The sequence below is a fragment of the Kogia breviceps genome, chromosome 4, assembly GCF_026419965.1.
Source record: "Kogia breviceps isolate mKogBre1 chromosome 4, mKogBre1 haplotype 1, whole genome shotgun sequence".
Lineage (NCBI taxonomy): Eukaryota > Metazoa > Chordata > Mammalia > Artiodactyla > Physeteridae > Kogia > Kogia breviceps.
Window position 1 is genome coordinate 112214968 of NC_081313.1, and position 23956 is coordinate 112238923.

At 35.4% G+C, this 23956-nt stretch overlaps 1 protein-coding gene across 4 annotated transcripts in view; it reads left to right on the forward strand.

Annotated features, from left to right (window-relative positions):
• SEC24A (SEC24 homolog A, COPII coat complex component) overlaps positions 1-23956 on the forward strand; it is a 63834-nt gene that overhangs the window by 20333 nt on the left and 19545 nt on the right. Inside the window, exons 4-15 of one of the 4 annotated variants that reach the window (XM_059059909.2) lie at positions 1032-1109; positions 1680-1840; positions 2119-2291; positions 4536-4638; positions 5659-5785; positions 7339-7448; positions 9865-9977; positions 12027-12145; positions 16691-16746; positions 17834-18040; positions 19119-19239; positions 19550-19708. In XM_059059909.2, coding sequence (XP_058915892.1) covers positions 1032-1109; positions 1680-1840; positions 2119-2291; positions 4536-4638; positions 5659-5785; positions 7339-7448; positions 9865-9977; positions 12027-12145; positions 16691-16746; positions 17834-18040; positions 19119-19239; positions 19550-19708 — 1527 coding nt within the window. Of the gene's footprint in view, positions 1-1031; positions 1110-1679; positions 1841-2118; positions 2292-4535; positions 4639-5658; positions 5786-7338; positions 7449-9864; positions 9978-12026; positions 12146-16690; positions 16747-17117; positions 17192-17833; positions 18041-19118; positions 19240-19549; positions 19709-23956 lie in introns of those variants that run through there. The other 3 variants (XM_059059910.2, XM_059059912.2, XM_059059911.2) reach the window with 3 other exon arrangements.

Here is a 23956-nt window from a genome sequence, read left to right on the forward strand (position 1 = left end):
TACTAAGGTTTTCTGTATCAACTCATGGCTAAAGACTTAGTGGTCTTGAGAATTGGAAAGGAGTTACTAACTTTATTGAAACCATTAAACTTATCTATTTGGTGTTAAAACTGTTAAAAGTTAGCACCTTTATACTTAGGTGCTAGAGGCTGATGCTATTCATTGATTTTAGTTTCTTCTGTACCCAAATTAGAGCTAATAAATAGCAGAGGTACCTAATGATAAATTTTTATTACTCATTTTAGTGGTTGTTTGCTAGACCAAAGCAATTGTTCTAATTAATATATATCACCTTAAAGTTAACTCTAGATTCTACTCTGTTCCATAGTTTTATTTTTAAATTTTTTTTCTTGTATTCTATTTTTTTTTGAATTTTATTTATTTTTTTATACAGCATGTTCTTATTAGTCATCCATTTTATACACATCAGTGTATACATGTCAATCCCAATCTCTCAATTCATCCCACCCCACCAACCCCCTCCTCCCACCACTTTCCCCCCTTGGTGTCCGTACGTTTGTTCTCTACATCTGTGTCTCAATTTCTGCCCTGCAAACTGGTTTATCTGTACCATTTTTCTAGGTTCCACATATATGCGTTAATATACGATATTGTTTTTCTTTCTGACTTACTTACATATTTTTTTAAAAAGTTTTTATCCTCATAAATTTATTTCATCCTTAAATAGTATTGATTTTGGTGACTTATTTTAGTGCGTACTGCTCCTTAGAAGTTTTTAATGCTGCTCTCACAACTGGTAAAATCTTTCAGATAGTATATAATTTTATAAACTACACAAAGTACCATTGTTTTTGGAAACTTATAAAGTTATTTGAAACTTTTATATATTTTGTATATTTAAAATCTTACATTGTTTGGAAATTTTATTTCAACATTTCACATTTCCTGGGCTGTGGTTTAAACTAGTTGTCATTTGGAAAGTTATCATAAATTTTAGACATTAGCTCAAATCTTGCAAAAATTATAATAATGGTTCTAATTTAAATATTGTTAATAAACTTCCTCCTTAGGTATTATACCAAATACCAATAATGGATCTATGGTGGTTCACAATAGTTATGATGAAATTGAAGGCGGTGGCTTCTTGGGTGAGATGCTATGAAAGTTTTTTTGTTTTTTTAATATGTGTTCCTTGTAGGAAACAAAGAAGAAAACTTCATAATTATGTCACAAACTGATACCTACTGTTAGCATTTTTTATCTCCATGCGTTTAGATTTTTTGTTAGGTTTTTTTCCCCTTTAGGATTGGGATTATGGGCTTTATTATTATTATGTTATGACCGAAGAGTATTTTTGTCAATTAAATCTATTTAAATTTATTTATCCAGTTGAACATTTAGTATGTTTTAATTAAAGTTGTTTTGACTTAAATTTTAGTCTGAATACAAAGTTTAGTACATGATATGAGCTATGAGAGTAAATTAATTATACTAAACTTATTTTTGTGTGTTTACAGCTGTAGTCCACTTTAGCTAGATTTTAATCATTGCTCTTACTTTGTTACTAGTGTTTATTTGTTTTATTTTACAAAATTGATGAATGAAAGTATTAAATTACCCAAAGGATTTTAGAGTTATAATTTCTATAATGGATCTGTGTGTTGATTTTAAAGTACTCTGGAGTGTAAAATAGAACTTAAAAGTTACGTTGTTTCTAGCAACACCACAGCTTACTAATAAGAATCCTACAATGAGCCGAAGTGTTGGATATTCATATCCCTCCTTACCACCTGGTTATCAGAACACAATACCACCTAGTACAACAGGAATGCCACCCTCTTCCTTGAATTATCCAAGTGGTCCACAGGCATTTACTCAGGTATACTTTTTGTTTTTTGTTTTTTTACCTGTATTCCACTTCAGTTTAAACTGTATTCACATGAAAAAATTTTAAGAAGGTATAGTGAACATTTTTAACCAGTTAGAATGGTAATGAATATTTCATAAGGCCTTTCTCCAGAACCAAAAAGTTGACCAGGAAATCTAGATTACAGTGTTGTTATTTAGAGAGAAATTAAGTAACCAAGTCCTTATACTCTTCTCTTTTCAACTGAAGACATAATAAAGGCTACTTACTTTGAAATTATATATCTTTAGACTCCTTTAGGTGCTAATCATTTACCTGCAAGCATGAGTGGATTAAGTCTACAGCCAGAGGGGCTAAGGGTTATCAATCTACTTCAAGAAAGAAACATGCTTCCATTGACACCTTTGCAGCCTCCCGTTCCAAATTTGCATGAAGATATTCAGAAACTCAACTGTAACCCAGAGTAAGGCTTCAAACAGCACTTCTTGTTAAATATGACATTTTACTTGTTCTAAAATTCTTCCTGATTTTTTTGAGCTTCATGTGTTACGAACAAGCTATACAAATGTATTAATTTATGAAAGTAGTTCTGCATGCAGAAAACAGCACTTTGTTAGTTGCTTACTTGATATTTGAAATGTTCTAAGTCAAGAAGTAGAGTTGTAACCCCTGATCTGATAGCTACTCTTATCACCTCTAATGGGACTATGATATTCCTTATCATTATGGTGATTACATTATATTTTCAAAGTCCAAAGGACAGAGACTTGATTCTATATAATCCTTTATTTGCTCTCCTTTTAAATTGTTTTTCATAACCAACATAATTATAATACTCTTTTCTCTCTTAAAATTGATTGTGAGTTTAAGTGTATATGAAGACTTTCTGATAAATTGAATTTTATTTTTTATTTAAAAAATTTATTATTTATTTGGCTGCATTGGGTCTTAGTTGCAGCACGTGGGATCTTTGTTGTGGCATGTGGGATCTTCTGTTGTGGCGTGCGGGCTCTTTTCTAGTTGTGCACAGGCTCCAGAGTGTGTGGGCTCAGTAGTTGCAGCACTCGGGCTCCAGAGTGCGTGGGCTCTCTAGTTATGGTGTGTGGGCTCCAGAGCTCATGGGCTTAGTTGCCCTGCAGTATGTGGGATCTTAGTTGCCCAACCAGGGATCGAACCATCATCCCCTGCATTGGAAGGTGGATTCTTTTTTTTTAAAATTTTTTTATTTTGGCTGTGTTGGGTCTTTGTTTCTGTGCGTGGGCTTTCTCTAGTTGTGGCGAGTGGGGGCCACTCTTCATCGCAGTGCGCGGGCCTCTCACTGTCGTGGCCTCTCTTGTTGCGGAGCACAAGCTCCAGACTCACAGGCTCAGTAGTTGTGGCTCACGGGCCTAGTTGCTCTGCGGCTTGTGGGATCTTCCCAGACCAGGGCTCGAACCTGTGTCCCTGCATTGGAAGGCAGACTCTCAACCACTGCGCCACCAGGGAAGCCCCTGGAAGGTGGATTCTTAACCACTGGACCACCAGGGAAGTACCTGAATTTTTTTTAAATTAATTAATTAATTTTTATTTTTGGCTGCATTGTGTCTGTGTTGCTGCACATGGGCTTTCTCTAGTTGTGGTGAGCGGGGGCTACTCTTCATTGTTGTGCACGGGCTTCTCACTGCAGTGGCTTCTCTTGTTGCAGAGTACAGGCTGTAGGTGCATGGGCTTCAGTAATTGTGGCACACGGGCTCAGTAGTTGTGGCATGTGGGCTCAGTAGTTGTGGCTCGCAGGCTCTAGAGCGCAGGCTCAGTAGTTGTAGCACAGGGGCCTAGTTGCTCCACGGCATGTGAGATCTTCTCAGACCAGGGCTCGAACCCATGTCCCCTGCATTGGCAGGCGGGTTCTTAACCACTGCACCACCAGGGAAGCCCAATTTTGTTATTTTTAAATAGTCTTTTTAAAACCTTCAGCAAAACTGAGCTTTTCAGTAATACACTTAACTTTTTTAAAAGATACATTTATTTATTTATTTAATTTAGTTTTGGCTGTATCGGGTCTTAGTTGCAGTACTCAGAATCTTCCTTGAGGTGTGCAGGATCCTTCATTTCAGTGCGCGGGCTCTTCGTTGTGGTGCACGGGCTTCTCTAGTTGTAGCGAGTGGGTTTTCTCTTCTCTAGTGGCATGCAGGCTCCAGGGCGCATGGGCTCTGTAGTTGTGGCACGCAGGCTCTAGTTGAGGCATGTGTGAGCTCAGTAGTTGTGGCACGCAGGCTTAGTTGCCCTGAGGCGTGTTGGATCTTAGTTCCCTGACCAGGGATTGAACCAGTGTCCCCTGCATTATAAGGCAGATTCTTTACCACTGGACCACCAGGGAAGTCCCAGTAATACACTTGACTTTGCATGTGCAAATTTGGGTCATCACCTTGAAATTCCAGTGCCATCTAGATTTATATAAAGAAAAATAAGTTCTTTGATAGTCTAGACTGTCTTATGCACAAGCTGAGAAGAAAATTTATTTTAGTTATATAAAATGGGATCATAACTGTCTACCCTTTCTTTCTGAAGAGGATTTAAATATTTAAAAAGGATAAAATTTGTGAGGGCCTATTGAAATATTTCATTTGTAATCTGATCCAATGTTAAAATGTGTACCTTTTAAGTCTTTTTATTTTTGTCCAAAAATAGTCATAGTAACAACTGACAAATGATTTTTACGTTGATATAGGTTATTTCGATGCACACTGACTAGCATTCCTCAGACTCAGGCCTTACTGAATAAAGCCAAACTTCCTTTGGGACTGCTGCTTCATCCTTTTAAAGACCTAGTGGTATGTTTTACTAGTAAATGTAAATGTCTTGTGGAAAATTATTTTGGTGGTAAGGAATAGTGCAAGAATGTGTTTGAGCTGTCTTTAGGAGTTTGACCATTGGCCAATTCCTTTATTTGTATTTCAACCAAAAATATTATCAAACACTTTCACAAAGAGATAAAATAAACATATTGTTGAAAAATTCAGGAGGTATTGAATAGAATAGAGGTACTGAAGAAAATAAATAAATTAACCATACTATTTTGACAAGTTGTAAATTGTTTACCCATTAAAATACTTTACCCAGTCTCCCAGTTCTTCCATTCTTGGAGTAAAATCTGTTGCTGTAAGAAGCTGTTTCCAAAAAGAAGAAGAAAAGAAAAGAAGTCCTTCTACTTTTGTCCTAAGTCTCTGGGACCTTGACATGTGACCACATACGGTTTGAGAGAATCAGTCCATAAGTGAAGTGGCTTTCCCATAACAAACTTCCTTTTGGTAATAGGATTGTATTGCCTTTACTGATTTTTGACTTTAACTTTAGATCTTTTAAAACGTAGGATAAACTTTAAATAGGAAGCATAATTGCAAAGTCCAATAAAATATTTAAATATAATTTAACCATACCTTTGTGACAGTTCTTTTATGAGAACTTAGTAGCCTGTTAATATAACATGAAGAAACTTCCTAATGATTTAATTAGTCATTTTTTTAGAATAATGATCCTTCTTTCACCATTCATCTCACAGATACGTTGTAAATTTACTATGTTGGTTTTGCAATGTAAACTTTTAATGAGAAAATAAATACTTTTTAAAAGGCAAAATTTAATGAGAATGGTCCTGGGGAAAATCACTAGGGTTTAAGAACCAATACATTTCATTACATAATTTTTTGTTTGGCAGCTTGGACACATTTTTTTACCCTAGTTTTTTCTCTAAAATTATAACATCCCAACAATTATTTGGAAGGTATGGATTAATTGCTTGACCTTTAGACATGATCATCATTGCCTTTAATAAATTAGTCCTTCTTTTTCAGCAGTTGCCTGTGGTTACCTCTAGTACAATTGTGAGATGCCGTTCATGCAGGACATACATCAACCCTTTTGTCAGCTTTCTTGATCAAAGGAGATGGAAATGTAACTTATGTTACCGAGTCAACGATGGTATGTTTTTTTTTTTTTTTTTAAACAAACATTTCTACATGCATTGTAGGGAAATCAGATAACACAAATGTGAAGTTAAAAAACAGAACAAAACCCAGTTTTATTTACCCGTAGTCCTTTCACTCAGATATAACTTCTTTTAACTTTTTTCTAGGCATTTATACTTACATATAAATAATTATATACTTCTTAAGCAAAAAACGTGATAATACTACTTTAATACCACTTTTTTACATTTATTCTATTGGGTATATAATAAATGGCATATTTCATGGTATTATTTAAGCCTGTAATTTAAGAAATATTTTTATTTAGAAATTGTCCCATGCCTTTTCTCTAGGGTGAAAGAAAATAAGTCCACAGAGTAGCTGCCATTAGCTTCATTCACTGCTGTATGAAGGGAGGTGGGCAGTGCTAGAAGGTTAGTTGAATGTAGTTTTTTTAGTAACTGATGAGGAGGAGATCTTCTTCAGTAACTGTTTCACAATTTATATTTGAGGAATATCATCTAACCAACAACATTCTATTAGGATTAGAGAAGAAAAAAAAGGGCATGCTGTTACCCACATTGAAAATTTGGTCTCTGTTTAGAAGGAAATTTCATTCAGCATTGGGAAATAGAGGAACTTGAGAGATTTTTTAAAACCATTTTTATTGTTTGTGTTTTTAGAGTAGAAGAAGTGAGGGTAGAAAAAGAACATTCATTTTACTCTGTAATAATGCAGAAAATATATGTATAGTGTTTAGTACACCTTTAAAATCTTATGTATATATGCTTCAATATATGAAATTAAATTATAATAAGAGTTGAAGTCACTTTTGTGTGCAGCCCAGACCATTTCATGAACTATGGCTTACCCTTTAGCATATATAGGAATTTGAACTTTTAAACAGTTACTGGGAAGACAGATGCAATGATAATTAACACATTATTGCTGGGGGGGGTGATTTTTGTAGAAACTAACGCCTGTGGCCATAATATGTCTCTGGTCAAAAATGTGTTAATTTAGAAAATACTCTTTGAGCACTAGTGTTTTATAGGCAGTAGGCAACTGATATTCCATAGAGGTCTTATAACTGTTGAAACTCACCATACCCATAGGCTTTAACCTTTGAAGTATTTTACCATAGCTTTCTAGGGGCAAGCAGAGTCTGTACATTTCACAAGTCAAATGTTATTATCCATGTACCACTGTGAAATTTAAGACAAAGTTTAGCCTTGCATTTAAGAAAATAATTGGCATTTAATGAATTTTTATCATCCTTTCAAACTACTTTAGGAAAGCAGCTTTCCAAGAATTAAGAGAAAAAAGGATATTAGAAGATAGGGAAAGAAAAATCATAGTGCTTGTGGTTGTAAAAGCAAAACATACTTAGTGCCATTCAGTGTGGAGGGGAATTGAATGGGACTCAAAAACAAAGTGTATTTAGCCCTTAATATTTAGTCTATATTGAATTATTTATAAATTCCTAAATTAAGAAAACAGCCAAATGCGAGCTATATTAAACTTAATTCTTTCAGTTTTAACATTATATATTGTTAACTCACATAGTTCCTGAAGAATTCATGTACAACCCTTTGACCAGAGTCTATGGAGAACCTCACAGAAGACCTGAAGTTCAAAATGCTACTATTGAGTTTATGGCTCCTTCAGAATACATGGTAAACTTTCATTTTTTATATAGCACAAATATTTCATTATACCTGGTTTTAAATAAAATATAAAGTCCTTTAACCAAAATTTTATATTTTTAATTTATAAAAGTTATCCTTGTTCATTATAAAAGTAGTTAATTTGTATATAAGGGTAAGTTTGAAAAGTAAAAGTGTATGTAAAGTTCCACTTATGTTTCTTGGGCATCCATCCAGAAATTTGCAATATAATATTGGGATCATACTTACTTTTAGGTCACTTAGTTTTTTTCTGTTACAAATAATGATGTGATGCACATCCTCTTGGCAACTACTTTTATACACTTGTGTGAATATCTGAGGTCTTGCATTTGAAAAGATAATAATTATGTTTATCTAGCACTATGCATTTTGTAAAGCACTTACATATTTTTGATCATAACAAATAACTCTTAATTAAGCTGTTAATCCTGTTTTATGGATATGAAACAAATTTAGTTAGGTGACTTTCCAGATCTTTAGCAGGTGCTAGAGGTCTCATAAAAATTTAGGACTTTTGATTTGATTTCTCTTTCCCCATGCAATAATTCCCTGTAAGGAAAGGGAATATGAAGATAAGATTTAATACCAACTTTTAATATTTTATTTTAGTATATTTTTGTGGGATAGTCTCTATCTGGTCAATTGGGGGCATTTTAGTATAGATATTACGAAGATTCAGTCTCTTCATCACATAGAAATTTCAGTGTAGAAAACATTTTTGTGACACTTAAATGGCTGGTGATTGCTTTCTGTAGTGTAGCTGTCCCTCTGTTGAATTAAAACCAAAAAATCAGAAGCATTTGTTCTTCTGAATTGGCCTTCCTGGGTTTCTTTAACTCCCGGGTTTTGTAAAAATGGCTTCCTTTAAATTTGGAAATTTGCCTATAGCAAGAGGTTTTCTTCCTTCCTGACTTAACTGTTGGGCAACAGATTCTACGGATTTTGCAAGTGATATGTGCAAAAAAATATAAAAGTATACTACATGTGGAGTTCTGATTGTGGTTATTTGGTACTTTTTATTTTATTTTATTATTATTTTTATTGAAAACTTAAAATACTTTTTTTTTTTTTTTTTTTTTTTTTTTTTTTTTTTTTGCGGTATGCGGGCCTCTCACTGTTGTGGCCTCTCCCGTTGCGGAGCACAGGCTCCGGACGCACAGGCCCAGCGGCCATGGCTCACGGGCTCAGTCGCTCCGCGGCATGTGGGATCCTCCCGGACCAGGGCACGAACCCGTGTCTCCTGCATCGGCAGGCGGATTCTCAACCACTGCGCCACCAGGGAAGCCCTAAAATACTTTTTATTTTGAGATAATTTTAGACTTATAGAAGGGTGGCAAAAATAGCACAAAGAGTTCACCCAGCTACCCATAATGTAAACATTTTATGTAGCTCTAGGACAGTCATCAAGCTTAAATTAACACTAGCACAACACTATGAACGAAACTACGGACTTTACTTGGATTTCACTAGTTTTTCCACTTAACGTCCTTTCTCTGTCCCAGGATTCAGTCCACATTGCATTTAGTTTTTGTTCCTTTAGTCTCCTCCCATCTGTGGCATTTCCTTAGCTTTTCCTTGTCTTTCATGACCTTGAGCTTTTTTTTTTTAAATTAATTTTTATTGGAATATAGTTGCTTTACAACGTTGTGTTAGTTTCTGCTGTACAGCAAAGTGAATCAGTTATACATATACGTATATCCCATCTTTTTTAGGTTTCCTTCCCATTTAGGTCACCACAGATCACTGAGTAGGGTTCTCTGTGCTAAACAGTAGGTGCTCATTAGTTATCTATTTTATGCACAGTAGTGTGTATATGTCAATCCCAGTCTCCCAATTTGTACCTGCCTCCCCACCCCCCCGGCTTTTTATTGAATCGAAAACAAATCTTCGAACTTGGAAGTTTAAAATATACTTGTACATTTTTCTGGAACTTGGCTGAAATGTGTTGGTTAAATAACCAGCTCAGGCTAACTTGATTTGTCATTTTCAGAGCTGTACATTTCCCTAAATTGTGAAATATAATGTACGTATGGAAGAGCCTATAAAACATAAATATTTAGGTTACCAAATAATCATAGCACCACTGTTGCACCACGCAGGTCAAGAAATTGAACATTGCCGATACTCATAAATGCCTTTCTGATCACATTTCTTCCTCTTCCTGTCCTAGAAAAAATACTCTTCTGACCTATGATAATCATATCCTCATTGTCCTTTTTCTAGGTATGCATCTGAAAAAAAGTTTTTCTATATTATTTTATTAATGTATTATTATTTATTGTGGTCTCCACTTAATCTGTAAATAATGCTTATTTTATTGTTTTGCTATATATAGACACAACAAATGGTAAGTTTAAATTTAATTCTGTTAACTGTATTTAATGAGATCCTTTTTCTCCTTCAGTTACGACCACCTCAACCTCCAGTGTACCTTTTTGTATTTGATGTGTCTCACAATGCAGTTGAAACTGGGTACTTGAATTCAGTTTGCCAGAGTTTGTTAGACAATCTGGATTTGTAAGTATCTTAATTCAGGTTAAATTCTAAACTAACAGTGTTTGTAAAATGAATAAGTAGTTTCAAACTATATTTTAAAAGTTATGTAATTATGTTCTAAAAGTCCACTTAAATCAGTAGATAACTTTAGGCCTCACTTTCTCTGAGAAACATTAATTTATTTTAACTTTTTATTATGGAAAAATTTCAAATATGAAGTAAATAGAAAGAATGTAATGAAGTTCCAGGTACCCATCCTTCAACTTCAATATTTTTAGCATTCAGCTGTTCTTGCCTCATTTAACCTTGCCCTTCCCCCTTTTTTCCCTGGAGTATTTTAATACAAATCTCAGTCAGTATATCATTTACCTAGAAATACTTGGAATTATTTTTAACCCTAACTAAAATATGAGAATCACATCAAACAAAATTAGCAATAATTCCATAGTGTGATATAATACCCAGTTCAATTTTTGTTCCTGGTTGTCTCCAGAATGTCTTTTTACTGTGGGTTTGTTGTAATAAGAATCTAAACAGTATCTACACATTGCATTTGCTGGTCATATCTCTTAAGCCTCTTAAAATAACTATACTTTAAGTGGTTCTTAGATACTTAGTGTAACACGTAAAAGCTAGTGTGACCTTTCAGTGTAAGGAAATACTATTGTGCTCTTGTGTGGAAGGAAGAATGTGTAGGACCAAATCTCATCAGAAGCGGACTAACTCCCTCACCTTGGCGAAAGGCATTCATGTTCTTATCAGCATTTGTATTTTTAATGTTGTAGGTTATGTATGGGGATTGTCTGTTGATGAGAGAGTTCACTGACTCACCCAAGCATGAACAACAAAAATGAAAACTAGTGTGTCTTTCCCCTTATGAAACTATGGTCTACATATTTAAGTTCTTCAAAAACAGGTCTTTATGTTGATCTTCTTAAATGAATGCATTAAACAATATAAAAAGAGGTTTGGGCAATTTTTTTAAAAAGATATGCAGTTCATAAATTTATATTACATTTTAGAGTTGGTGGTTGGTAATTTTTTTGAAGTATTTTTACATTTCTTTTTTTTTTTTTTTTTTTTTTTTTTTTTTGTGGTATGCGGGCCTCTCACTGTTGTGGCCTCTCCCGTTGCGGAGCACAGGCTCCGGACGCGCAGGCTCAGCGGCCATGGCTCACGGGCTTAGCTGCTCCGCGGTATGTGGGATCTTCCCGGAACAGGGCACGAACCCGTGTCTCCTGCATCGGCAGGCGGACTCTCAACCACTGCGCCACCAGGGAAGCCCTGAAGTATTTTTAATAAATTAAAACATCTACAAATTTCTGTATATACTTTCCAGAATTTTTTTTTTGTGTGTGTGTGTGTGTGTGTGGTACGCGGGCCTCTCACTGTTGTGGCCTCTCCCATTGAGGAGCACAGGCTCTGGACGCACAGGCTCAGTGGCCATGGCTCACGGGCCCAGCCACTCTGCAGCATGTGGGATCTTCCCAGACCGGGGCACGAACCCATGTCCCCTGCATCAGCAGGCAGATTCTCAACCACTGGCTACCAGGGAAGCCCTCCAGTATTTTTTTTTTTTTGCGGTACGCGGGCCCCTCACCGTCGTGGCCTCTCCCGTTGCGGAGCACAGGCTCCGGACGTGCAGGCTCAGCGGCCATGGCTCACGGGCCCAGCCACTCCACGGCATGTGGGATCTTCCCGGACCGGGGCACGAACCCGTGTCCCCTGCATCGGCAGGCGGACTCTCAACCACTGCGCCACCAGGGAAGCCCCCTCCAGTATTTTTAATATATCATTTCCTAAGTGATTGATATAACTTTATATAGGTATAATGAGTTTTGGATTGCTGTATTATTGCTGGGTTTTGTTGATTGTTTGACTTATATATAGTGTTTTCTTTTGAGTAGTGTATGTTTTCATGGTGATTAAACATTGCACAGGTTAAAAACATTTATGTTGGGGCAGTTTTCATAACACAGAAGTAGATATTTGTATTTAACTCTTTGCAGATATTTTAGGTATATATGTATATGGGAAAACTATAAAATACTCTTCTGAATTTGTTTTTAGGCTTCCTGGCAACACTAGGACAAAAATTGGCTTCGTAACATTTGATAGTACAATCCACTTCTACAGCCTTCAAGAAGGTCTATCTCAACCTCAGATGCTAATAGTTTCAGATATTGAAGGTATATATTATATACTTAAAATTATTGAACTGCCTGAGGAATTTTTAGTTTTAGAAATATTTCATGACTGTTCAACAAACTAGCAGCATATGGTATGATTCTAGCATACTGAGGAAAACCTTGAGTATAAAATCATAAGATGTTTGGAATTATGAGTCCCTCAGTCAAATCTCTCATTTTATAGAAGAGGAAACAATTATGGAGGTATAGTGAGTTCTGAACAAGTCCACAAAAACAAGTTAATGTTAAAGCTCATTCAAGAAGTATTTGAGGATAGACCTAGATTAATTGAACAGAATAGAGAGCCCAGAAATAAGCTCTCAACATATATGTTCAGTTGATTTTTGATAAGGACGCCAAGACCATTCAATGGGGAAAAGACAGTCTTTTCAACAAATGGTTCTGGGAAAGCCAAACATGCAAAAGAATGAAGTTAGACCCTTACCATAAACCATATAAAAAAAATTAACTCAGTGGATCAAAGACCTAAACTTAAGAACTAAAACTGTAAAACTCTTAGAAGGAAACATAGGGGAAAATCTTAATGACATTGGGTTTGGCAGTGATTTCTTGGATATGACACTAAAAGTAGAAGCAACAAAAGAAAAAATAAATAAATTGGATGTTAGCACTGTTAAAATCCTTTTGTACATGAAAGAAAACTGTCAAGAGAGTAAAAAAGTCACAGAATGGGAGAAAATATATGCATATGCAAATCACACATATGATGAAGGATTAATATAAAGAGCTTCTCAACTCAACAACAACGACAAAACAATTCAAAAATGGACGAAGGACTTGAATAGACAATTCTCCAGAGATGTACAAATGGCCAATAAACACATGAAAAAATGCTCAACATCATTAGTCACTAGAGAAATGCAAATCAAAATCACAATGAGATACCACTTCACATCCATTAGAATGGTTATTATTTTTTTTTAAATGGAAAATAACAAGGGCTGGCAAGGATGTGGAAAAATTGGAACTGTCGTATATTGCTGGTGGGAATGTAGAATGGTGCAGTATTATGGAAAACAATTTGGCAGTTCCTCAAAAAGTTAGACATAGAATTACCATTATGATCTACCAATTCTGCTTCCCAGTATATACCTAAAAGAATTGAAACTCAAACAAATACTCATACACCAATGTTCTTAGCAACATTATTCACAATAGCCAAAAGTTGGAAACAACCTAAGTATCCATCAAGAGATGATTGGTTAAATAATGTGGTATATACATATAATGGAATATTTTTCATCCCTAAGAATGAAATTCTGATGCATGCTACAACATGAATGAACCTTGAAAACATTATATCAATACTAAGTGAAATAAACCAGATGCAAAAGGACAAAGGTTATATGATTCCGCTTATATGAGGTACCAGGAATGGGTGAATTCATAGAGATATAGGTTAGAAAGTAGATTATAGATTACCAGGAGCTTGTGGGAAGGGAGAAATTATTTAATGGGTACTGTTTAGGATGATGAAAAAGGTTCTGAAAATACATAATGATGATGGTTACACAACATTTTGAATGTACTTAATACTACTGAATTGTACACTTAAAAATGATTAAGTTGATACATTTTGTATATTATGTATATTTTACCACAGTTAAAAAAATTAACTCCAAATGGATCATAGATCTGAGTATGAGACTAAAACTATAAAACTGATGAACATAGAAGTAAGTCTTTGTGACCTTGAATTAGGCAGTGATTTCTTTTTTGTTTGTTTGTTTTGTTTTGTTTTTTTGCGGTACGCGGGCCTCTCACTGTTGTGGCCTCTCCCGTTGAGGAGCACAGGCTCCGGACGCGCAGGCTCAGCGGCCATGGCTCACGGGCCCAGCCGCTCCGCGGCATGTGGGATCTTCCCAGACCTGGGCACGAACCCATGTCCCCTGCATCGGCAAGCAGACTCTCAACCACTGCGCCACCAGGGAAGCCCTAGGCAGTGATTTATTAGATATAACACCAAAAGTACAAACACCAAAAGAAAAAACAGATAAGTTGGGCTTCCTAATAATTAAAAACTTTTGGATAAACAGCAAGGTCCTGCAGTAGAGCACAGGGAATTATATTCAGTATCCTGTGATAAACCATAATGGAAAAGAATATGGAAAAGAATTGTATATGTATAACTGAATCACTTTGCTGTACAGCAGAAATTAGCACAACATTGTAAATCAACTATACTTCAATAAACAAAAAAAAAAATTTTTTTTAATCAAAAAAGATTTAAACCTTTTGTGTTTCAAAGGATGCCATCATGAAAGTGAAGAATGAGAGAAAATATTTGCAAGTTATGTATCTGATCAAAATATATATCTAGATTATGTAAAAAAGTCTACAACTTATTAAAAAGACAACCTAATTAAAAAGTGGGCAAAGGATTTGAATAGACATGTCTCTATTCAATACAGTATATTCAATATTCTGTATGTGCAGTTGGCTCATAATCCCTTGAAAAGATGCTCCATATCATGAGTTATCAGGGAAGTGCAAATGAAAACTACAGTGAAATGCCACATCACACCAGTTAAAAAAAATTCTCAAAACCAAAATTTTTTGCTGCTCTGAGCATATCTGAATAGCTGGGAAGGTTCCATGAGTATTGGTTTTGGGGTTACAAATAAATTTTAATAAGTAGGCAAGTTTGCAACTATAAAATCTATGAATGAGGAGAATTGACCGTACAACTTTAAAATGAAATAGTTGAATAGAGTCCCCTTCTGTCTTGGTTGTTCCAGGTCTCACAACAGAGCAGCCAAGTCAGTCATTCATTTCCCTTATCTGTTTACCCAGGTACTTATTTGGCATAAAATAAAATCAGTGAACAGGTGATTCTGATGATGGGCCAAGTTGTGAATTTACTGATGTGGTCCAGCCTCTCAATTTTATACATGAGCTGATAAATGGACTATCCCTTGCTGGATGTCACATAGCAAAAAATTTTTTAAAGGACAGTAACAAGTATTTGCAAGGATGTGGAGAAATTGGAACCCTCATTCACTAGTAGTAGGAATGGAAAATGGTGCCACCATTAGGGAAATCATTTTGTCAGTTCCTCTGGAAGTTAAACATAGAGTTACCATATAACCAGCAATTATACTGGTTATAATTTATTCAATAGGTATATATGCTCAAGGAAATTAAAAACATGTCTATACTGTAAAGCATCTACGTTTCAATTTTTTAAAATTGCTAAATATGAATTATTAAAAATAAAACAATACAAAACATGTGCATACAAAAATGTGTACATGAATGTTGGTAGCAACTCAGCCAAGAAGTGGAAACAACCCAACATGAACAAAATGTAGAATATCCACGCAATGAAATGTTTTGTTACTTAGCAATAAAAAAGAATAGTACTGATGAATGCTACAACCTGGATGAACCTTGAACACATGAAGCTAAGTGTAAGAAGCCAGTCACAAAGGACCTCATAATGTGACTCGATTAATATGAAATGTCGAGAATAGGCCAATCCAGAGACAGAAAGTGGCTGCCTAGAGCTGTGGGAGTTGATGGGGAATTGAGGAATGACTGGTAATTGGTGTGGGGTTCCCTTTTGGGATGATGAAAAGGATCTAGAATTAGATAGTGTTGTTAGTTATACAACTCTGTGCATGTATTAAAAAATCACTGAATTTTATCTTCTGCAAGGGTAAATTTTATGGTATGTGAATTATATCTTAAAACTTTTATTAAAATCTGTTTAATTTTAAAGAAAAAGGAAGAAATCTAAACAATAATACATTTTTTATGTGATAGTTAAAGTAAATATTTAATGTTTCAAATTATTGGTGTTATTTTTCATAAACATTATGAGCCTCATTTTTGTAATTTTTTAATAAAAAATAAACAGTACAAAAATGTAGAAAGTGAGACCCCTCATGAACCTGCATCACCACCCACATTTCCTTCCCAGTTTGCTTCCTTCTAAGAAAAGATATTTAATTCCTAAGAAAGAATAAATTTGAATCCTGAGAAGCTCTTCTGATGTGGCCATTTAGCATACCTCCTGATTCACTTGACTTTGTAGTCCCATAAGTAGAATGGGGGCCTTCTTTATGAGAAAATATGTGCTTTACGAATGACAGAGCTGTTGGTGGGCTGTATTACTTCCATGTCAAGACGCAGAATTCTTGTCTGTCATCTTAGTCAACTCTTTTTTTTTAATGCCAGAGTGTTTCTTTGGCTGGCTTCTGGGGCTAAGCAAGAATTCTAAAGCAGGATTCTAAATTGTCTTTAACCTAAGAAGCAGAGTACTTGTACAAACCCTTACTGAGTGCTTGTGGGTCAGTATTTTCTATTTGGGAGGCTATTTACTTTTTACATGGTAATAGATAAGCTGCAGTAAAAGCCTAAATCAGTGCTCTTTTGGTGACTCTGAACATATGTAGACATTGCTGTACAAACGGAGGAGATGGCTCTTCTCTAAGTATGGGGGTGGTTAATTATATTGCTGTTATGTATTTGGAACATCTTTAACAATTAAGTTTTAAGAGAAATATTTATTTGTTCTTTCAGATGTTTTTATACCTATGCCAGAGAACTTATTAGTAAATTTAAATGAAAGTAAAGAGGTAAGGAACACTTTCCTATCTGACATGTTTAATTGAAATGTTGAAGGAATATATTTTTTAAATGAACTTTAAGTAGAATTTTGCTTCTCTCTGTGACATTTCTAAGATGTATAACATTTATATTTGCAGTTAGTTAAAATTCATCAGATGAACAGCTTTTGATTTTGCCCTTGAACTGATTGCTTTTAAGTTTAATGTATCCATTTGTAGTAGGGTAGAAGATAAGCCTATTCCATAAATGAGAGAAACCTGAAGGAAACCTGCCTTGCCAGCCATTTGGGAAATTGGGAGGGTTGCTGAGATAAGCTTCTGGTCACTACATAGAAGCACTTTAGGCTGCTTTCAGTGCCCTTTGCTTTTCTGATTCACAGAGTGTCATTGGGGTCAGTTCAGAAGAAACTCTTATTACCTGCCTGGAAATTGCCATGACATAATACAGTGAGAGGTGAACAGAATGTGTCTGAAGGGGGGATGTTGTCTACCCTGTACATGCATATATGCCGTAGGGGTAACATTTTAACTAGCAAGTCTATGGTCTCAGCTGTTGGCAATGGTGACTTCGCCATAGTGTGAAGTATTTTTTTCCCATTAACTCTCTTTATTTGTACAACCTAACCTGAATAGGTAGTTGTTTTTTGTTTTGTTTTTCTTTTGTAGTAATATTACTAGTTGGCAAATTTACTGGCTATCTTAGATTTTGCAGTAGGGAAGAGTTAAACGCACTTTGGAACTGAAAAGAATAAAGTGTATAGAGGTGATTGAGAAGGCCATATTTCATGGCATTTAAATATGTAAAATCTCTAAACTGTGATGGTTCTTTTGGATACATTTGGACTTATAGTCTTGCTGGACTACTGCATGTGCAAGAACTGTAAGGCCCCAATTTTGATTTGTCTTGCTTGCCAATTTATAATGTTGACTTAAAATGGCTTTCTTGTCATTTGACCAACTTCATTGTTTACTGTCTGTAGATTTTCTGACCATCATCATGACTCAATGTCTTGTTTGTTGTATGCGTCAGTGACTTAATGTGAAAAAAAATTTTTTTATTGTAACACTCTTGAGTTTTCTTGCTTTATTTCACAAGCTCGTCCAAGATTTGCTGAAAACTTTGCCGCAAATGTTCACCAAGACCCTGGAGACCCAGAGTGCCTTGGGTCCAGCCCTTCAGGCTGCCTTTAAGCTGATGTCCCCAACTGGTGGTCGAATGTCTGTTTTTCAAACACAACTCCCAACTCTTGGAGTGGGAGCCCTGAAACCACGAGAGGAACCCAACCAAAGGTCATCTGCTAAGGTTAGAAAGTCATCAAGTCATCAAGATTTATGTGGGTGCTTGTCCCTTTGAGTACAGAGCTTATTTCAAATTTATTTTTCAGTTGTGAAAAGGAGGGAATATAAGGAAATGGATAAAGCGTTTCTCCTCTTTTGTGTAGACATTTCTATTTTATTACATTATTTTCTATCTGAATCACCTTACCTTATGTATAGATCTTTAGCAGGCCATAGCAATGCCACCTGCCTTTGATGAGAAAGTCAGGCAGACTAAGAGAATATGCTTGCCAGGGACAAAGTAGAACCTGGATGATGAAAAAAAGTAGTCATGGTTTGGTATATTGACTGCCATGGATTGCTTTTGAGCACCTTGTGGTGTGTAAACTTAGTTTGAGATGTGTATTTCTCAAAAGATTATGATAGTGTGGCCATATACTATAATGATTAGGGTGTCAGTCTTGGAATAAGTCTGCCTAAGTCTCACTGCTTTTTAGATGTGTGAGCTTGAATAGTTACATAATTTCTTTGCCCCTCTTTTTCCTTATATTTATAAAATGAAAACATCGATAGTACCCATCTCTTATGACAGATGAAAAGTATTACATATGAGTTTAGAAGCTTCCAGCATAATAAACATTTTTTTTTTTTTTTTTTTTGCGGTATGCGGGCCTCTCACTGTTGTGGCCTCTCCCGTTGCGGAGCACAGGCTCCGGACGCGCAGGCCTAGCGGCCATGGCTCACGAGCTTAGTTGCTCCGCGGCATGTGGGATCTTCCCGGACCAGGGCACGAACCCGTGTCTCCTGCATCGGCAGGCGGATTCTCAACCACTGCGCCACCAGGGAAGCCCCAGCATAATAAACATTTAATAGATTATCAAAATTAGTATAATAAGTATATTTCTTTTTAAAAGTAAAACAAAATAGTAAATTCTTAAGCAGGACATGTTTCATACTGAAAAAAAAAGAGGAAATATCACAAAACAAAAGGATTTTGTAGAATGCCCAAGGATAATTGTTAACCCTTGGTATATATTGATAGGTGTATAAATTTTATGACAATTTAATGATTTAAAATTTTTTCTCTTTGTAATTATGAATAGGAAATTCACTTGACACCATCAACTGACTTCTATAAGAAATTAGCCTTGGACTGTTCTGGTCAGCAGGTAGCTGTTGACTTATTCCTTCTGAGTGGACAGTATTCTGATTTGGCTTCTCTGGGTAAGTTCTTCCTAGTGATTATTTTTCTCATGTGAATGTCAAAATGGTATTTTTATGATTGATATGTTAAAGAGAGGACAAAGTGGAAGAATTCTTATTCCCTTGGGAAGTTAGTTTAGTTTATAATAAACATTATAGTCTTATACTCTGAATATTTATAATAGAGAAATTTCTATATTACTATTTAAAGGGATGAAATAATTCTTTTTTGCCAATATCTTAGGAGGCTAAGGAAAGATTGATTCAAATGCTTGTGGTTACTCTGGTGTAGTAATGGCAGAATTTAAAAGGAGTATGTGTTCTTTTCCAGGTTGTATTTCTCGGTATTCAGCAGGTAGTGTCTATTATTATCCCTCTTACCACCATCAGCACAACCCAGTGCAAGTGCAGAAATTACAGAAGGAACTACAGAGATACCTCACTCGGAAGATTGGCTTTGAGGCAGTCATGAGGATTCGGTGTACCAAAGGTGGGGGCACTTTTTTTTTTTACACTCACAAAGGCGTAAATGTTGCTTTTGATATGAATAAATATACACATATTTTCACCTAGTCTTTTCTCATAAGATTTGTTCTTCTAAAAAAAAAAAAAGATTTGTTCTTTTAAGGTATTGTACTTACTTTGACAGGCTATGCAATTAAGAAAAGAGAAGACACATTTGAAAAACTAAGGACTATTTTTTTATAGGAATTGCTATTTTTAAAAATTTATTTATTTATTTATTTATTTTGGCTGTGTTGGGTCTTCGTTGCTGCAAGCGGGCCTTCTCTAGTTGCAGCAAGCGGACTTCTCATTGTGGTGGCTTCTCTTGTAGCGGAGTGCGGGCTCTAGGTACGCAAGCTTCAGTAGTTGTGGCTCACAGGCTCTAGAGCGCAGGCTCAGTAGTTGTGGCACATGGGCTTAGTTGCTCCATGGTATGTGGGATCTTCCCAGACCAGGGCTTGAACCCTCATCCCCTGCGTTGGCTGGCAGATTCTTAACCACTGTGCCACCTGGGAAGCCCTAGGGACTATTTTGAATATACTAAAAACCACTGAATTGTACACTTGAAAAGTGTGGGTTTTTTTCTATGTGAATTGTATCTCAGTGAAAAAATATCTCATCTCCAAAGAAAATAAAACATATTACTGGGCTTCCCTGGTGGCGCAGTGGTTGAGAGTCTGCTTGCTGATGCAGGGAACACGGGTTCGTGCCCCGGTCTGGGAAGATCCCACATGCCGCGGAGCGGCTGGGCCCGTGAGCCATGGCTGCTGAGCCTGCGCGTCCAGAGCCTGTGCTCCGCAGCGGGAGAGGCCACAACAGTGAGAGGCCCGCATACCGCAAAAAATATATATATATATATTACTGGTGGATTTTTATTCCACGTATCGAACAGTAGTAGTGGAAGATCTTTTTTTGTTACAACTATTTTTTATAATTGTGGTAAAACAGACATAACATAAAATTTACCATTTTACAGAACTTCCCTGGTGGTCCAGTGGTTAAGGCTTCATGTTTCCGATGCAGGGGTTGCAGGTTCAAACCCTGGTCGGGGAACTAAGATCCCACATTCTGCACAGTGCAGCCAAAAAATTAAAAATTAAAAAATTTTTATCATTTTACCATTTTTAAGTATACATTTGAGTGACATTTAGTACATTCTCATTGTTGTGCAGCCATCACCACCATCCATCTCCAGAAGTAGGGTATCTTTTAGTTTGTGTTCTTCTCATTCTGTACCTGCTACTAATACCTTGCCGCACTGTTGCTTTGGAAATAGTCTCACAGTTTCAGAATGCGTATGTTCAATATGTTTTTCAGGATAAATGTTTTGTGGTTGCTAAATATGACAACTATTTTCTTATGAAAGTGGGAAATTATAATTCTTGATATTTCATTTCTCCACATTATCAACCTGTTTCTACTTTTATTCAAATTTTAAAATATTATTGCTCTGTAAAAGGGTATGAAGCAATAATTTTTTACAGTGGAAAGATTATGTGAAATATGTAGCAAAAAATAGGTATCAAAAGATGAGGATCCACAAACCTGTCCACTAGATAGATGTTAAAATCTGTTGATCAAATGATGTGTCAAATGAAGTATCAGGTAAACACTTAAGAGGTTGCCACATCTCCAGACAGCACACAGATATTGGTGTCACCCATAACTGATCAGTTTCCACAATAGCATTCTGTTTCCTTTTTTTTAAATAGAAGCTTTATTGAGATAAAATTTACATATCATACAATTTACCCATTTGAAATGTACAATTCAGTGGTTTTAAATATATTCACCACGATATTACCACGATCAATTGTAGAACACTTTATCATTCCCAAAAGCTACCCTGTACTGATTAGGAGTCACTTTTCATTCCCCCACATAGGCAACTGCTAGTCTACTTTCTCTCTCTGGACTTGCCTGTTGTGGGTATTTCATATTAATGGAGTCATACAATATGAGGTCCTCTGTAACTGGCTTCTTACACTTTAATGTTTTCAAGGTTCATCCATGTTGTACCATATATCTGTATTTCATTACCCCCCCCCAAAATATATTTCATTTGTTTTTATTTCTCATAGTATTCCATTGTATAGATAACCTCATTTTGTTTATCCTTTCATCAGTTGATGAATATTTGGGTTGTTTCCACTTTTTGGATATTATGAATAGTATTGCTATGAACTGTTTTTAAAATTTTGGCCACACTGTGTAGCATGTGGGATCTTAGTTCCCCAAGCAGGGGTCGAACCCACGCCGACTGCAGTGGAAGCACGGAGCCCTAACCACTGGACCGCCAGGGATGTCCCTTGCTATGAACATTTGTGTAGAGGGTTTTGGACCTGTTTTTATTTCTCTCAGGTCTATACCTAGGGTATATACTTGAGTCATAAGGTAACTATGTTTAGCTTTTTGAGGAACAGCCAGACTGTTTTCTAGAAGTTGCACCATTTTACATTCCAACTAACAGTGAAAGTACTGATTTCTTCACATCCTTTTCAATACTTGTTATTGTCCTGTTTTTTTTTTTTTTTTTTTTTTTTTTAGCCATCTTAGTGGGTGTGATGTGGTATCTTGTTGAGGTTTTGATTTGTATTTCCCTATTCGTGAATGAGGTTGAACATCCTTTCTTGTGCTTATTGGTTATTTATCTTCTTTGGAGAAATGTCTATTCAGATCCTTTTTCCATTTAAAAACTTGGTTTGTTTGTCTTTTTATTATTGAGTTTTAAGTGTTCTTTATGTATTTTTAGATACAAGGGCTTTATCAAATATATGATTTGCAAAATACTTTCTCCATTTTGTGGGTTGCCTTTTTCACTTTCTTAATGGTACCCTTTGAGGCACAATTGTTTTTAATTTTGGTGATATTCCATTTATCAACTTTTTCTGTTTGTGTTTTTGGTATCTTATTGTAGCATTAAACCACTGTTTAATCCAAGGTCATGAACATTTATATGTATGTTGTCCTCTAAGACTTTTATAGTTATAATTCTTATATTTAAGTCTTTGATTTATTTTTAGTTAATTTTTGTATTTGATGAGGTAGGTGTTTGACTTCATTCTTTTGCATCTGGATATACATTTGTCCCAGCACCTTTTGTTAAAAAGTCTATTCTCTCCCTGTTGAATTGTCTTGGTGTCCATGGCCCCTTGTTAAAAATTAGTTGATCATAAATGTGAAGGTTTGTTTCTGGATTCTGAATTTTATTCTTTTAATCTATGTCTGTCTTATGCCAGGACCAAACTTTCTTGACTGTTGTGACTTTATAATAAGTTTGAAATTAGGAAGTATGAGTCTTCCCAACTTTTCTCTTCCTTACCAAGATTGTTATGATATTCTGGGTCCCTTGCATTTCTGTATGAATTTTAGTTTCATCTTGTCAGTTTCTTCAAGGAAGCCAGCTGGTATTGGGTAGGAATTGTATTTAATAGGTAAATTTGGGGAATATTGGCATCTTAACAATAATGGGTCTTTCCATCCAAAAACATGGTATGTCTCTTCTTTAATTTTTTCGACAATATTTTGCAGTTTTCAGAATGTAAGTTTTGCATTTCTTTTGTTAAATTTATTCCTAAATATTTTTTTCCATTATATTTTAAATAGAATTATTTTTAAAATTTCTTTCTCCTATAAATATAATTAATTCTTTGTATACTGATCTTGTATCCAGCAACTTTGTTGAACTTGCTTGTTAATTCTAATAGTTTTTTAATATTTATGTTTTAAAGGGCCCATTTGTTGTATCCCATTCATTCAAGATTGATGGACCTCATAAATGATTATTTCTGCAGATATTGGCTCTAAATTAAGGGGAATGTATGTCCTAAAAGTGCTTTTAAGACTTTTTCTATTTGGCAGGACAGAAGCTATTTTATATATACCTAACTTTGCATAAAGAGCTTGGACATAGAAACCAACCTATGCCCTCTTTCTAGAGTGCTTAATTTAACTAAATCTTTGTGGTTAATTTGCTTAGGTTTCTCTTTCTTTTAATGATAAATTACATTAAATTCATATTACATGAAGTAATATGCTCTTGGTAAAGCTACAAAAAAAAAAAAGGTACAGCACAAAAAGATATAAAATGAGAAATTAAACTTAAGCCAGTATGGTCTACCTCAGAGTTTCTCATATGCCCTTGAAAAAGTTTTCCCGTGCATATATAAGCATGGGAATATATTTTTGCCTTCAAATAAAAGCAGTGAGGATCACATCTGGCTTCTTTTTCTGT